We start from the raw sequence: 18,138 nt of genomic DNA, 5'->3' as shown, positions 1-18,138 counted from the left end.
ACAAAAAATATGAAAAGACAGGTGTCAACTCCCTGGCACATTCCTTCAGAATATGTGGTAAAATATTATCCAGTTCCATAGCCTTATTTATATCTAGTTTGCTCAACTCCCCACACACCTCTTGCTCACTTATAGTCAGTCTCTCCTCCCCATCATCAACTGTTCTCAATCTCTCCTTGAAGTCACATTCACAAGATTGAAAGGCCTTTATGAACTGCTCATTAAGTATCTCCACCACACTTTCTGCAACAGCTGCCTTTATACCATTTTCTACAATCAATCTCATCCTTCAATAAATATTATTTCTTTGCTGGCTACATATCAAAAGAACTCCTTACGATATTCTTTTTGGCTTCATTAGCTAACTGTAGTTCATACCTCTCTTTAGCTACTCTCGCCAACCAAATCACCTGCCTTACCTGGTTTTTGTAGCCCTCATGGAATTGGTTATTTCCACTTCTCTTATGCTGCCTCCATGATGCCCTTTTTCTCTGTATTGCATGCTTAATCTCTTTATTCATCCAATTCATGCCTACCTTATTTAACCTTCTCACCCTTGGAAGACATTGCGTCTGCTAGAGAGTGTTTGAAAATCCCCTAAGCTGCATTGATCTCTTTTCCAGCTAACTCCCCATTCCATGCTACACCTGCAAGCTGTCTCCTGAGCTCTTCATAATCACCACTCTTGTAGTTCCACATATACCCTTTTCTCATAGAGGTCCTCACACTGCTGACAACCACCAAGGTAATCACTTCATTATCACTCTTACCAATTGGAGGGTGATTGGACACCTCATTTATAATTACATCCTCTGAATAGATGATCAAATCCAAGACCCTCGGTGCTCGTGTGCCCTCTGTTACACACTGTCTGAGGTAGTTGTCCCTCAATAACTCAAGAAACTTATTTTCTTAAATTCCAGTTGCTATTTCATCATCCCAGTCTGTATTGACATAATTAAAATCGCCCATAATGATCATCCTTTTCTTATTTGCTTGACTAATTTGATTATACATTTCATAGTCACTACTATTCACATTACCAGGTCTATAATAACATCCAACCAAGTATTTCATTCTATTCACCATACTGCCTCAAAACCATTGGCACTATTTCCCTCTTGCATCTCTACTTGTTATGGACATCTCTTTCTCTATCATCAATAGCAATCCCCCTCCCTTTTTACCACTTCTATCCTCACAAAACATACCATACTCTTCCATCTCTATTCCTGTCAGGATGTCATCCTCATCTAACCATGTCTCACTTATTTCAACAATTTTTGGGTGAACAGACTCAATTAATGCAAGCATTTCATCTGCCTTGTTTCTTACACTTCTGGTATTTGTATACAAACACAACAGCTCATTCCTGGATCTACGGCTAGTTCCACTGATACCACTCATTCTATGTGATTTCTCCATGCTCAACTGGGGCCATTTCCCTTTCTGCTTATTCATTTTAGAACTCTCTTCAGGTCCAACAGTTTCCTCTTGATCCCAGTTCGTCCCATTCCTTTTCTGTTTACACATGCATTCACATCCTCTTGGAGCATCCACCTTTCTCATGCTGTGTACCCCTGTCCACCTGAGCTTTCCCATTTCCCTGTTCAGTTGTTTTCTGGTGATGCAAAATTAGGTAGAATAATAGTTAATCAAGGAGATGTGGAGAGAGCTTGCAGGATGATTTAAATAGACTCTCAATATGAGCAAAATATAATGGGTGTCAGTTTAATGTGAAGAAATGTAAAGTTATGCATTTTGAGATAAATAGATTGCAAATTGTATACCACAACTGATGGAATAGTACTCCAGGAAATAGATGAATCTAGAGATTTAGGGATAGTGGTAGACAGAGTTGATGTTTTGAGGTCATATTGCTAAGGTTGCTATGGTGGAGAGCATAAGATTACTTGGCTATCGAAGAAGTCGAGATAAGAAAGTTGTTATTCCTCTTTATAAGACCTTGATACATCCACATCTGAAATAGTTCTCAGGTCTGGTCTTTTGGGTTTCTTGGGGATGAGGAAGTGGTGGAGAAGATTCAGAGGCAAGTGACGAAGGTGGTGAGTGGCCTGTGGTATGTTCCATGTTAGGATAGGTTGAGGAGGGCGTGTGGACTGCAGAAGTTGGTTGACCAGGCCTTCTGAATTATGAGTGTAGCCATGTTTTAGCATTTCTGATTGAATATCATCTACTCCAGATGCCTTTCCATATTTCAGGTTTGAGATAGCTTTTTCTACTTCAAGTACAGATATATATTGCATTTCTGTTGAGTGTTTTCTAATTTTTGTCTAAGTATATATATAATACAAAAGGTTTATATATCTTCTTTTCACTGAAAGCAAAAGCACCCTTGCTTTGAATTTTATCTGTGATTATTAACAACAAGAAAATAAACAAGTTGTACACAGTACAATTCACAGGGAACACCAAAACACAAAGAGAGCAGTGATGTTGTAAACAAATAGTGCATGAAAGCTGCATTAGTAGATTCAGAGCATCATGTTGCTAAAAGTCATATGAGTGAATCCGACATTGTATAAATGGGCATTGGTTATAACTGAAAAATGTCATATGAGTGGATCATCATAAAGCACAGCACCATAAGGCAGATAGTACTATTTCAGATGGTTCAAATAATAATCAGCCAAGGATGGAGACAGAGTGCTTAGCTACCCATGAATGAGATTTCATGGGTGGATAAAGTTTTTTCAGCTGAAATCTGATTGCATAACAAATTTAAAAATCTTCACAACATCAGGAAGCCATCATATAGAAAACTAATAGCATTCAGACAACAGGATATTGATCAATAAAGGAACAATGTCAAAACTGACTAACATATTGGATAATGAGTCTGTTCTTTAAAGGCACCTGTAGCATAGCAATCAAACAGAGCCAAATCAAACTGAACAAAACCTAACAGATTTCAAGAATATTACAATATCCTTGGTTTTTTTCAAGAAAATGTGGAATTCTTGATGAATGAGCTGTATTGTCCAGTATGGATGCTTAACATACATTAAAGAAACTTTGCAGTTCTATATATTAGGTGAATGGAATGAAATTCTTGGTTGGATGATGTTATAGACCAGGAAATGTGGATGGTAGCGACTATGAAATGCATAATCAAATTAGCCAAGTAAATAAAAAAGAGTGATATCATCATGGGCGATTTTAATTATGGCAATATACACTGGAATGATGAGATAGCAACTGGAAGTAAAGAAAATGAGTTTCTTGAGTTTTTGAGGGTTAACTACATCACACAGTATGTAACAGAGGGCACACGAGGATTGAGGATCTTGGATTTGGTCATCTCATCAGAGGATATAATTATAAATGAAGCGTCAAATCACCATCAATTGGTGTGCATGACCATCAGGTGATTACCTTGGTGGTTGCCAGCAGTGTGAGGACCTCTGTAAGAAAAGGGTATATGTGAAACTACAAAGGGAGAGGAGTATTATGAACAGCTCAGGAGACAGTTTGCAGATGTAGCATGGAATGAGGAGTTAGCTGGAAAAGAGATCAATGCAGCTTGGGGGATTTTCAAAAACTATCTAGCAGATGCAATATCTTCCAAGGGTGAGAAGGTTAAATAAGGTAGGTGTGAAATGGATGAATAAAGAGATTAAGCATGGATACAGAGGAAAAAGGACATTATGGAGACAGCATAAGAGAATTGGAAATAACCAATTCCATGAGAACTACAAAGACGAGGCAAGGCAGAGACTTGGTTGGTGAGAGTAGCTAAAGAGAGGTATGAACAGCAATTAGTTAATGAAGCCAAAAAGAATCCTAAGGAGTTCTTTCGATATGTAGCCAGCAAAAGAAAGAATGATTATAGAAGGATGACATTGATTGTAGAAAATGGTATAAAGACAGCTGTTGCAGAAGGTGTGGAGGAGATACTTAATGAGTAGTTCATAAAGATCTTTCAATCCTGTGAATGTGACATCATGGAGAGATTGAGAGCAGCTAATGATGGGGAGGAGAGACTGACTGTAAGTGAGCAAGAGTTGTATGGGGAGTTGAGCAAACTAGATATAAAATAAGGCTGTCGGACTTGATAATATATCACCACATATTCTCAAGGAATGTGCCAGGGAGTTGATGCCGGTCTTGACATATTTTTTTAATATGAATCTTGCACTAGTTAAGTTATTGTAGTTAAGTTATTGGAGAAGCTTGTGAGAACTAGCTTTGGGTTGACAGCAATGGTATTATCTTTCATGGAGAGCATGGATGGTCATATTTTAGTAATCTAATTACTTATTACAATAATATGACTGCTTCCATGGACAGAGGGAGAAGGAAACACAGTAATATACTACTTAGATTTTGCAAACGCTTTTTGATAGATTACCGCATGATAAGTTGATAGTCAAACTAGAGTGGATGGGGTTGGATATTAGATTGGTGCATTGGATTGGAGACCGGCTATCTGATAGGTATCAACAAGTTGTGTATGGGGGGAGCGATATCCAGGAAAAGTAAAGTCACTAGTGGAGTGCCTCAGGGGTCTACTTTGGGACCATTACTGTTTAACTTGTATATTAATGATATAGGGAAAGATTTGGATGGAGATATTCAGTGTTTGCAGATGATGCAAAGTTGGGACGAACTATGAAGATGTTGTGGCCTTACAAGAAGACTTGAAAAAATCGAGTGATTGGGCATGGGAATGGGAATGTGAATTCAATGTTGTAAAATGTAAGGTTTTAAAATTTTGAAAACAAAAATGGGATGCAGAATGTATGCTTGGTGAGGATATACTGTCAGAGGTGGAGGAAATAAGAGATCTTGTGGTGATAGTGGATAAGGATCTGAAATTTAGGGGACACATAGCCAAAATTGTGAAGACAACACAAAGGCTTCTGGGAATGATGCAGAGGACACTGACTTGTAGAAGTAGGGAGATTCTTAATCCATTGTATAAGGCTTTGATTAGGCCATACATAGACTACTGTGTCCAGATTTGGTCACCTGGTTTTCAGAAGGATGAAGAGATGTTGGAAAGGGTTTCTAACCTCTGGAATGTCAAATATGAGATAAGATTGAGAATATGCAACTTGCAGAGTCTGGTGGACAGGAGAAAGAGGGGAGATATGATAGAGACCTACAAGTTATTAAGGGATTATTATAGGATCAATGCTGGAGAGGTTCTACAGAAAATAGTGGGAGATCAAGGGAGAACCAGAGGTCATCCCTGGAAATTGTATAAAGAGGATGTGAGCAGGGGAGTGAGAAGCAGCTGTTTTGCATGCAGAGTTGTGAATGCCTTGCCTGAGAGTGTGGTGTCTGTAGAGAATTTGAGTGTGTTTAAAGCATGGTATGATGAGTTGTGTATATGATAAAGAAACCTCCTAGATGAGTCTTTGACTCCATGGGATCTTGAGTAATTATATGTGGGAGAGTCAATACACAAGAATTCACAATAGGTCATACAGGATAATCTTCTTTGTGAATTTTTGGAAGCCCACATAAACAAAGGGTCCTTCCAAAATGAGTGCATAACTTCTTCAAAGTATCTTCATCCCAGCTAACAAATTCATGAAGTAGCTTAATTGTCTAATCTGTGTTATAACTAATTTCTTGATGTGTACAGGGTAAAAGACTGCATCTACCTCCTATAGTTGGCCTTATCCATTACAACTATAGCTGCTCCTTCATCTGCTTCTGAAACAGATATATGGTTTTTTTTTGTTGTTGTTGTTGTTTTGTTTGTTTTGATGTTTCGAAGTTTCCAAATGTTTAAAGTTTCCAATTATAGACTAGTCTGTATAACTGTGGTTGTGGTCAAGGTGTTGGAGGGATTGGTTAGGAATACATGATTGGATGGTGGACATAGATGATAGAGAATACATGACTGAACTGGTGGACATAGCATTCTTTATGATGGTCAGAATGGATGTATAAAAGATACGTCTTGTTTTAGCAATTTATTTGCATTTTATGATAAGGTAATGTGCGTGTGTTATATAAGGGAAAATCATATACAGTGATATTCTTGGACTTTGCAAAATTACACAAAATTACATAAATTGGTGTACAAGCTTCAGAAGATGAGAAAAGATAGTATATTGGTTAGATGGATTAGAGATTGGCTTTCTGAATGATACTAGCAGGGTGTGTATGATGGATCAGTGTCTTGAAAAAGGAGAGTAACCAGTGGTGTGCCTCAGGGTTCTGTTCTTGAGACCCCTGATGTTTAACTTGTTTGAAAATGATATATCATATAGGCTGAGTGGGGATCTTCAGTTGTTTGCTGATGATGCAAAGTTGGTAAGAATTATAAGTAGCACTGCTGATGTTAATTCCCTTTCCAGAAGATTTGAACAGACTTTTTACTTGAACAAAGGAGTGGGGGCTGTAGTTTTAATAACAGCAAGGTGTTGCATTTTGGAGTGCAAAAATATAAGGCTATTAGACAGTGCCCCCTACTACAGGAAGTGGATGAGATTAGGGATTTAGGAGTGATGGATGCATATTGCTAATGTTGCAAAGGCTGCACATCCTAGTGCTACTATGATAAGAAGTGCTGTACTTAAACTTGTCCCTACATGTCAGCCTTCATCACTCTTCACTACACTTGAACTATTTTGCTGAAATCTGGTTGCCTGGTTTTCAGTATGTGGAGACACTGGAGAGGGTTCAGAGGTAAGTGACTAAAACAATATGACTGTACTGCTGGCTATGGAGAGAGAGAGGTTGAAAAAATATGAATTGCAGAGTTTGGTGGATAGGAGGAAAAGAGAAGATATGATAGAGATATTTAAGTTAGTGAGAGGATTTTATTGGAATAATCCATATGAGATTATAAAAAGATAGAAGGCAAGAGGAAAAAATCTAGAGGTCATCACGGGAAGTTATGTCAAGTGTGTGGTGAAGAGGGGTGTGAGGTACAGATTTTTTGCATGGAGAATTATCTGTGAATGGAACACAGTACCAGAATGTGTTAATGCCATGAAGTATTAAGGATTTTAAAATTCAGTATGATAAATATGTTATCAGTTGAATGAACCTCCTACAATGATTCTGCTGACTCCATGGAGGGTGCAATAATAATAAAAAGCAGCATATGGAATTCAGTAATAGATAAATTACATGGAGATAATTTACTTCTAACAAATAATACAGCAACTTCAAAACATAATGTGTTGGTGTCACTTGACAGACCAGAAAGATTCAGTTCGATATTACACAAAAAATCAAAATACGAAAGATTTAGGTAGAAAAGCAACATCATGACATTCGGGCTGGCACACTAGCTTCAGTATCAGTCAATGGGCATCGCATCCAGACATGTGAATTAACCATTTATCAGTAGGAATATTTCCAGCAGAAAATTTCTGCTTCTGATGTAAATTATTCATATTTTTGCATCAGTCTGTGTGAATGTCTTTCATAAGAGCAAGTTAATTATTGTTTTGAAACACACAGAACAACATCCAATAATTCATCATCCAGAGTAGCTGAAATCCTTTTAAATCTGAAACAGACTGAATATCAGATGCTAATTTTTTTTATCTATTTGAAGTTGGTTCTGTACATAAGAAAAACTTGTACAAGTATAAATTATATGCACCCCAAGTGACCAAATAGTCTCTCTTAAGCTAGAGCAAATATAGAAATAACTTTTGTCATGACATATTTTGAGAAAGGCAATCCAAACACAACTAAACAAACACACATGACCACAGTACTTAAATTATTTAATAAGCAAATATTTCGTCCTAAGTATCTTAGGATATCATCAGCACAGTCATTTCAAACAATACTAGGAATAATATACAGTTAGGGCACATGCTTACAATGGAATCCTACTACGCATGCAGTAGCATGATATATAGAATTAAATTAAAATATATCTGATGAAAAATAAATTAGATTAAATTAAAATAAAATAACACACATAAATTTATTTTACACAATTAAGGATGACAATTTCCCAAACTTTAGGGATAGTAAGAACGTCATTACGGTTTAAATTGGATCTGTGACACAGGGCTTCAGCACTTTCTTTATATAAATGCTCATGTTTATATAAGGATCTATGTAGAAGTGTGGTATTTTTCCACTGGATCCTATGGTTTGGGTTTTCAACTCCACATTGTATGAGGATAGATTTGTGATATTTGATAAGACAGATATGGTCTTGATGTTCAGAGATGCGCTTACTAATAGATCTCCCTTTCTGTCCGTAGTAAGAAATCTTACAGGAACAAGGCACTTCATAAATGCTAGGTTTATGAAGTGCCTGAAGGTAAGACATCTTACAGGAACAAGGCACTTCATAAATGCCAGGTAGCATCAAAGGTGAGAGTTTGTCTTTAGGAGAAGGTAGCAAATTATAGATCTGGTTGATTGGTTTGTAGGTAGCAGCAAGTTTGTATTTCTTCATAAGTTTTGACAGACATTCAAGAGATCATGTGTGTTTGTTTAGTTATGAATACGCCACAGGTTTCACTATATAATAGAATCCAAACACAAAGTTTATCTTGCTGATAACTTTCCTAACTTGCCTATTAGTTAAATGAATTCTTCCTTGTGATGGATAATGAATAATTTTTAAAAGGTACCTGTGGCATAACAATCAAACAATGAAAAAAAACATAGCAACCATGAAAATGAAAAGCACAAATATTTCATACTGAAATTAACAGTACACTGTCAGTGGAGAAACAACAATAATTCAAAGAACAAGAATACAAGGTAAATACAACAATTGGTTTGAAGTGGTTGCCATGTGCTAGATCCCTTGTGAATATAATTTAACATAGTTTGGGCTGATGGGGCATGATGTGGAAAAAATTAATGAACATCAGTACTACACTGAATACCTGAAACCTCAAGAGTCTGGTCAGGCACAGCATAGTATTGACACTAAACAAAGTATCCTATGAGATGAAGTTCATCTTCTCAACAGAAGCAGTTTTAAATATGAATGCCTTTTCAAAGAAAGTTGTGAAGTCCTTTTATGCTGGTCTGACTGAATTGGAATGATTATCTCTCTCTTCCAAAAATTTCAGAGAATCTCGAATTATGTAGATATCAAAAATTATTTTTTTTAAATATTATTTCTTTTTTTAACACTTTTTTTAAACTAATTTTTAATACTATAATGGCAGTTTTGCTTACTCTATTGACCATATGGTGAAAAGTTTTTATTAGATTCAAACATAAACCCTTGGTTCTCTGATAGTAGTATGAATATCTCTCTAATAAACAGCTAACAAATAATTGTCAGCTAGAAGACAGTGACTCAACAAGGCCCATCAAATAATAATTCTAAATATAAAATTCTAAATTACTATTCTAGAGAGTAGTAATTTTCAAGGAATTCTTTATGTTTACTTCTTAAATTGTATTTTCTGGTATTCCTACATTCCTCAGAACATTTTATGGCCTAGTACTAAAAATGAAACAAACTTTACTGTATTTTATGAGCAATTTGTAAGTATAAAATAATCTGAAGATGAATAAGAAAGAAAAATTGGTAACTTTTTTTCTTTCTCCCATCTTTATTGGAACCAAATTTAAGGGGAAATGGTGATTAGTTTCATTATATTACATTAGATCAGCTTGGAATTCATGACTGGCCAGTCTGTATGCATGACCCGTTAGCATATTCACTCTCCAAACAACAGGCTGATGGTTAGGTTTGAATTCTGCTGTGGGCATAGACATTTGCACTTTTCTTAGGAAGGGAATGAACGTTACCCAATGTGAGACCACCACCCTCTTATTGGAAGCTAGAAGTGGCTTGAAAAAGCTCCGAGTCTCTAAAGCAGGGTTTCTGAATTATGTAAAAATAAATTTTAAAAATGCAAAAAATATATAATTAATAAAAACAGAAAAAAATCTGTAGTTCATCCATAGTACTAATATACTATGGGTTTAGATGGATGTTTCTCAATGGGAACAATATCACTCCCAAGGAGAGGCATTTTTTTTTTGGGGGGGGACACCTCCAGGGAGTTCAAACACTCATTGAGGGAGGGCACCCACTATTCCTCCACCAATTAATCCACCAACTGACGAACTGCAACTACACCAACTCAATCTACAGCCCGCCACTACTATTAGTATTTTCACAGACAATCACCAACATCCATGCACAAGGCAGGATTTGAACCAGCAGCCTTTTGGCTGGAGAACGCATGCACCAGCCACTCGGCCAACCAGGCTGGCGTATATGTATAAAAAATGCAGAAATATGCACGTAATTTTAAAATAGTGAACAAATAATAGAATATTTGAAACATGATTTATAAGGCATGATTCATAGGCAATATATGCATTGCTTAAAGATATATAAGGTTGTTCTCAGTCAAGAAATGGTTAATAGCTAGGTTTTTCTCCCAGAAAGCAATGATTGCGTGGAATAATTCGCCCTTATGGGTAGTGAGTGCATCTAGTGTAAATGAATTTAAGGGAAGGTATGATAGCTGGGTTGGGTAATTTACAGTCTCCCTCGATGAGTCCTTGACTCCCTGGAGTTCTCAAATAATAATAATATAGCTTCTTTATCACCATGCTTTGTATATGTCATCCAATACAAACAATAAAAGTGCAGGCTTCACACAGTTCTTTAACACGGCAATTTCCTCATTCCTATTTGACCATTTTTTGCCATGTTTCATCATTGAAGCTCAATGGAAAAAAGTGCACTAAACCCTTATGAAAGTAATATATACTGGTGTCTAAAAGCTAAGGATGAACTACATTTTTATCCTGTATATCAGGTGTGGCCAACTTCATTCTATACGAGGGCCAATATATGATGAGTGGTAGTGTCATGGGCTGCACACTTTTAGACAGAACTTAAATAAAAATAAACTCTGCATTTTTTCAAGGCAATAGTTATACGTATTGAATTACTATATTTGTTAAATCATTTTACTACTGGGAGAACAATCTAAAATACTTGACTGATTTAAATATAAGTTGTTAAATTAAATTTAATTGCATATTTCTGTAACGAGAGCAGAGCAAGTGACTTTCAATGATGCGTTACTCTGGAGCGCATAGAAATCTACCACTCCCACTACTATAACTCGCACAGAGAAGCAGTAGATTTTATAAATTGAGTAATATTTTAAAGCTATTTTGATTCCGTGTTGAGAATATAAATTTTTTTCATCATCAGAAATAATGAATATAACTAGTATATCAATCAGAAAATCTGCAGTCGAAACCAATAGCTAAATTAATAATACATATAATTTAATATCGTTTTTATCATGCCGCAGGCCGCACAAAATCACGTTACAGGCTGCAAGTGGCCTACGGGCCTGTTGTTGGCCACCTATACTGTATATGAAAACATTTGACTAAAGCCAAATGTGGACAAATTTATTGCTAGCCTACTAATAAATTATGTTATAAATTTCATGCAAATTAAATTGTAACACATTTTTGGCAAAAGTTACAAATTTCCTAAGGATGTAGTTAAGGAATTAATGTACAGTGCTTACAGAAAACTATTTCAGAATATGTCCACCCCAAACTGCGATGCATCTATCACAACATTGTACCATTCTTAGCGCTAAGTGATTTAGGAGTTCTTGAGGCAAACTAACCCACACCTCCTTCAGAGCAAGGATAAGGCCTTGTTTGTTTTCTGCAGGGAATTTTGGGCAGCAACGCGTCTCTCTATTGAATTCCAAATGTGTTCTCTGGGGTTGAGATCTCTGGGGAGGGCACTGGCCACTCGATTCAATTAATATCCTTGGTCTTCAGAAGTCTCTCCACTGCTCATGTATGATGTAGTGTGGCATTGTCATCCATAACAATGAATTCTTCACCTACAACACCATGGAACAATTGAACATGACACTGAAGAACTTCGTTGTAATATCATTCACCAGTCATAGTCCCTTTTTTCCAGTACTTGTAGCTCAGTGCATCCATTAAGCATAATGCCTTCCTACCCCATGACTCTAGCAGTGCCATATCTATCCCTTTCAAAACATTCTCAGGATGGTAAGCAGTATCACTATCACACTAGGTCAGATGTCTAGAATTGGAGGAAAGACTAAAACAACTCATCGGTAAAAAGTGCATTAGCCCATTGGTGTTGTGTCCAATTTTTATGAATACAACAACACTGAAAATGTGCTCTACAATGAGCTGTACATAAAGGGATAAACACTACAGGCCTTCAAAGCAAATAGGTGTACTTGTCACAGATGTCTTGCCACAGTTTGTTAAGATATCCTTGTACCTGTGCTTGAATGGAGCACTTTGCAAGCTGACCTGCCATGGTGTGTTGATTACGTTTTGCTGTTAAAACCAAAAATCTGTCTTCAATTCCCATGGTAGAGAAGGCAACATCTTAGCAAACATCTGGAAGACATTCCATTGGTTTCAAATACTGCCCAGAGCTTGGATGCAATGCTATGCGAGATTCCAAACTCTGGTAACATAAGTAATTGAGCAGCTTTTTTCAAGCTTTCCAGGAATTCCCCCCCCCCCTCGTAAAAATCATGTAGATGTCTTTGAGACATTACAAGACATCCAGGTTTGCAACTTTATTCCTTCGTGAAAAGAGATTCCTTCAAACACAATTTGCTTAGTACAGCCTTTAGCCTTTTATCCTGTTGACTGTAACCACATTACCTCTTTTGCACACGATTCAAAATGAATGTGTATCTGCTTTCTACTTGAAACTGTCAGTTAAACAAATTGCCACAAACTGATTCGACTGAATTTATGATTATAATCTCCAGAAATAGTGCTTGTCTTTAGGTTTTGGATACCAATGTATTTGTATAGAAAATAAGAGGTGATTAGAAAAAGTATGTGATGCTTAGAAAAAAAAAAAAGTTCTTTAGGGGCAGTTTCTAAAGAAAGGTTGAGAAACAGTGGTTTACTGCTTTTACTGGGTGGTAGCCCCATAAAAATAAAATAAAATAAAAAAGCTTAGATTCAAATAAATCTAGTAGTAATACCATGCAGTAAAAACTTAAATTATTAAATTATCTAAATAAATGAATACTGAAAGAGAAAGAAAGAAAGAAAGCGAGAACAACTAAAACACATGCACATAACAAATGTACATACAGGGTACCCTGGTCTGCCCGGGATTCCAGACTGTCCTTTAACTCCCAAAGAATTTATTCCTCCATCTCCAGGATCTCCCTATTTAAATACAATTATAAGATAATTAATTATTATGGAAGAATCACTTTAAAATAAATTACATAATAAGTTTTGATATATCAAAGTAAAATTACCACTCCTGAAATTTCCAATAATGCGCGCGCGTGCGCGCACACACACACACACACACACACACACACACACACACACACACACACACACACACACACACACACACACACACACACCAACCTCATAATTTCCTAATAATTAAGTAATCTTGATATACCTGATGATCTGACATTCTTAATAACTTCCTCTTAATAGTTACTCCCTCATCCCCCACACAACACACACACCAAATTAATCTGGTATTTATCAGTTCTCCAAGAATGTCAGCTTTATATTTTGGTCATTTAAGGCACTACTGATTGTATCTTTCATCTAGATCTTGGTCTTCCTCTGGATCTTGCATGTAAAATACAACTTTATTAAAAATCTAGATAATATGTCTGGACATCTACACAACATTCAAGAAAGTTTCCATAAGTTTTTTTTCCATAACCATGTTTTCATAGTTCTGCTTTCATTCCATTTGATGCCAGACATGGAAAGCCAAGAGCTGAGTGGTATGTGCTTTGACATCCACTCCTGTTGACCATTAAATGTGATAGCATATTATTACTTTACTGAAAGTGTCTATGTCCTCCTCATCACACAATCTCAGTTGCATTAAGTATCTTTGAGATGTAAGGAAATAGGATTGTCATGACAACCCACTACCCCACATCTCAAAGATACATAGCATGTTATTACCTTACTGAAAGTGTCCATCATATTTAATGGTCAACAGGAGTGGATGTTAAAGCATATACTATTCAGCTCTTGGATTTACCTGACTGGAATCAAACAGAATGAAAGCAGAACCATGAAAACATGCCCAAGCTATTGTTACACCACTGTCTTACAATGTTGTCACCAAGCATATGTCTAAATTCATTTGTTATTGTCATACAATGTTTGTCTAGGAAAATCCTGAACTTTTTAAATAAAAATTTTTCTGTCTAATTAGAAGCTATTCGGCCTTTTCACTTTTGAAGTACTCTCATTCACTTTGTATACACTTCTTCAAGCATTTCTTTCATTCTATGAAACATTTATGGAATGCTTCAGGATACTACATAGTTCCACTAGTGATTTTTTTTCTTTATCAAGTCAATCGACTCAAAACGTCAACCTTTCAACTTCAATTTCAATTTGAGGAATAAAAAAATGAAAGAAAAGTAAATGGAATGAAAGCTAGTGAAACTGAGGGAGTGAAAGAATGCAAGAATGTGACTAAGCAAACACATGTAATAACCACAGTAATAAGTTTTAAAAAGTAAATGTTTCATCCTAAGTATCATAGGACATCGTCAGTACATTTAATTCAAACAATATTAGGAATAACATACAGTTAGTGCACATGATTACAATGGAATCCCAATATGCATGCAGTAGCGCGTTATAGAATTAAATTAAAATATATCTGGAGGGAAAAAAATAGAATACATTAAAATAAGATAACACATAAAAAAAATAATTTTACACAATTTTGTATGACAATTTCCGATACTTTAGGAATAGCAAGAGCATTATTATGGTTTAGATTTGGTCTTTGAAGTAGGGCTTCAGCATTTTCTTTATATAAACATGAACTATTATATAAAACTTCTACATACATCTTTATTATTATTATTATTACCCAAGACCTCATGGAGTCAAAGACTCATCTCGGAGGTCCTTTTATCATACACACATTTCATCATACCATGTCTTAAACACACTCAAATTCCTTGCAGACACCACAGTCTCAGGCAAGGCATTCCAATCATTCACAACTCTACACAAAAAAAACCTGCCTCTCACTCCCCTAATCACACCCTCTTTACACAGTTTCGAGGGATGACCTCTGGTTCTCCCCTGTCTCCCACTATTCTCTATAGAACTTCTCCACCATTGATCTTATAACAACCCCTTACAAACTTGTAGGTCTCTATCATATCTCCCCTCTTCTACTATCCACCAGACTCTGCAAATTACATCTTCTCGATCTTTCCTCATACTCAACATTCCAGAGGTCAGAAACTACCTTAGTCAGTCACCTTTGGACCCTTTCCAACATCTCTTCATCCTTCTGAAAACCCGGTGACCAAATCTGGGCACAATAGTCCATGTGTGGCCTAATCAAAGCCTTATACAATAGAACAAGAATCTCCCTACTTCTACACGTCAGTGTCCTCTGCATTATTCCCAGAAGCCTTAATGTTGTCTTCACAATTTTGGTAATGTGTCCCCTAAATTTTAGATCCTTATCCACTATCACCACAGATCTCTTATTTCCTCTACCTCCAACAATATATTCTCACCAAGCATAAATTCTGCATCCCATCTTTGTTTTCCAAATTTTAAAACCTTACATTTTGCAACATTGAACTCGCATCCCCATTTGCTTGCCCAATCACTCAATTTATTCAAGTCTTCTTGCAAGGCCACAATATCTTCACTACTATTTTATGGTTCGTCCCAACTTTGCATCATCTGCAAACAACTGAATATCTCCATCCAAATCTTCGCAAGTATCATTAATATACAAGTTAAACAGTAATGGCACTAAAACAGACCCTTGAGGCACTCCACTAGTGACTTTCTTTTTCCTGGATATTGCACCCACATACACAACTTGTTGATACCTATCAGATAGCCAGTCTCCATCCAATGCACTAATCTAATATCCCACCTCATCTGCTCTAGTTTGACTGTCAACTTATCATGAGGTACTCTATCAAAAGCTTTTGCGAAATCCAAGTATATTACTGTGTATCCCTCTCCTCTGTCCAAGGAAGCAGTCACTTTATTGTAATAAGTAAGTAGATTACTAAAACATGTCCTCCCTTTAGCAAATCCATGCTAAAGGGAGGGCATGGATTTGCTAAAGGGAGGGCATCAATCCATCAAAAATTATACCATTGTTGTCTACCCAACCATGGATCCTAGTTCTCACAAGCTTCTCCAGCAACTTAACCACAACACCTGATGCACAGATATTCCTATAGTTTGATGCTTGAGTTCAATCACATCCTTTATGAAGTGGCACAATCTTGCCCTGCTTCCACTTCTTAGGAAGTTCACCCAGTGCAAGATTCATATTAAAAAAATATGTCAAGAACGGCGTCAACTCCCTGGCACATTCCTTGAGAATATGTGGTGATATATTATCAAGTCCAACAGCCTTATTTTATATCTAGTTTGCTCAACTCCCCATACAACTCTTGCTCACTTACAGTCAGTCTCTCCTCCCCATCATTAGCTGCTCTCAATCTCTCCATGATGTCACATTCACAAGATTGAAAGATCTTCATGAACTGTTCATTTACTTAATGTGGTGATATATGTGGTGATATATTATCAAGTCCAACAGCCTTATTTTATATCTAGTTTGCTCAACTCCCCATACATACAACTCTTGCTCACTTACAGTCAGTCTCTCCTCCCCATCATTAGCTGCTCTCAATCTCTCCATGATGTCACATTCACAAGATTGAAAGATCTTCATGAACTGCTCATTAAGTAAATGAGCAGTTCATTCTCCACACATTCTGCAACAGCTGTCTTTATACCATTTTCTCCAATCAATGTCATCCTTCCATAATCATTCTTTCTTTCGCTGGCTACATATCAAAAGAACTCCCTAGGATTCTTTTTGGCTTCATTAGCTAACTGCTGCTCATACCTCTCTTTAGCTACTCTCACCAACCAAGTCACCCTCCTTGCCTGGTCTTCGTAGACCTAGACCTCATGAAATTGGTTACTTCCACTTCTCATATGCTGCCTCCACAATGCCCTTTTTCTCTGTATCACATGCTTAATCTCTTTATTCAACCATCTCACACCTACCTTATTTAACCTTCTCACCCTTGAAATACATTTAGACATTGCATCTACTAGATAGTTTTTGAAAATCCCCCAAGCTGCATTGATCTCTTTTCCAGCTAACTCCTCATTCCATGCTACACCCGCAAGCTGTCTCCTGAGCTCTTCATAATCATCCCCCCCCCTGTAGTTCCACATATACCCTTTTCTGCACTGCTGGTAACCACCCAGGTAATCACCTCATGGTCACTTTCACCAATTGGTGGATGATTTGACACCTCATTTATAATTATATCCTCTGATAAGATGACCAAATCCAAGACCCTTAATCCTCTTGTGCCCTCTGTTACAGACTGTCTGGGGTAGTTATCCCTCAAAAACTCAAGAAACTCATTTTCTTTACTTCCAGTTGCTATCTCTTCATTCCAGTCTATATTGCCATAATTAAAATCACCCATAATGATCACCCTTTTCTTATTTGCTTGGCTAATTTGACTATACATTTCATTATCACCACCATCCACATTACCAGGTCTATAACAACATCCCACCAAGTATTTGATTCTATTCACCTCTATCTCACACCATACTGCCTCAAAACCCACTGGCCCTATTTCCCTCTTGCATCTCTACCTTGTATGGACATAACTCTTTCTCTATCATCAATAGCACTCCTCCTCCCTTTTTACCCCTTCTATCCTCACAAAACATATCATACCCTTTCATCTTTATTCCTGTCAGGCTGTCGTCCTCATCTAACCATGTCTCACTTATTCTGACAATCTTTGGGTGAACAGACACAATTAGTGCAACCATTTCATCCGCCTTGTTTCTTATACTTCTAGCATTGGTATACAAACACAACAGCTCATTTCTGGATCTACAGCTAGTTCCACGGATACCATTCACTCAATGTGATCTCTCCATGCTGGACTGAGGCCATTTCCCTTTCTGCTTCTTCATTTTAGAACCCTTTGCAATTCCATCTGTTTTCTCTTGATCTCTGGTCATCCCATTTCTTTCCTGCCTACATATGCTCTCACCTCCTCTTGGAGCATCCACCTTTCTCATGCTGTGTACCCCTGTCCACCCTGAGCCTCCCCGTTTCCCTGC

The 18,138-nt window shown here is 36.9% G+C and overlaps 1 protein-coding gene across 1 annotated transcript in view; it reads right to left on the bottom strand.

Moving 5' to 3' along the window:
• LOC150100817 (uncharacterized) overlaps positions 1-18,138 on the bottom strand; it is a 975,156-nt gene that overhangs the window by 770,859 nt on the left and 186,159 nt on the right. Inside the window, exon 7 of the mRNA XM_090401910.1 lies at positions 13,075-13,152. Coding sequence (XP_090258036.1) covers positions 13,075-13,152 — 78 coding nt within the window. The remainder of the gene's footprint in view (positions 1-13,074; positions 13,153-18,138) is intronic.

This window comes from Typopeltis vanoorti, chromosome 12, assembly GCF_054136105.1.
Source record: "Typopeltis vanoorti isolate ZY-2024b chromosome 12, IOZ_Tvanoo_1.0, whole genome shotgun sequence".
NCBI classification, from domain to species: Eukaryota; Metazoa; Arthropoda; class Arachnida; order Uropygi; family Thelyphonidae; genus Typopeltis; species Typopeltis vanoorti.
The sequence above is the reverse complement of the archived record's forward strand: the minus strand, read 5'-3'. Positions and strand labels throughout refer to the sequence as shown.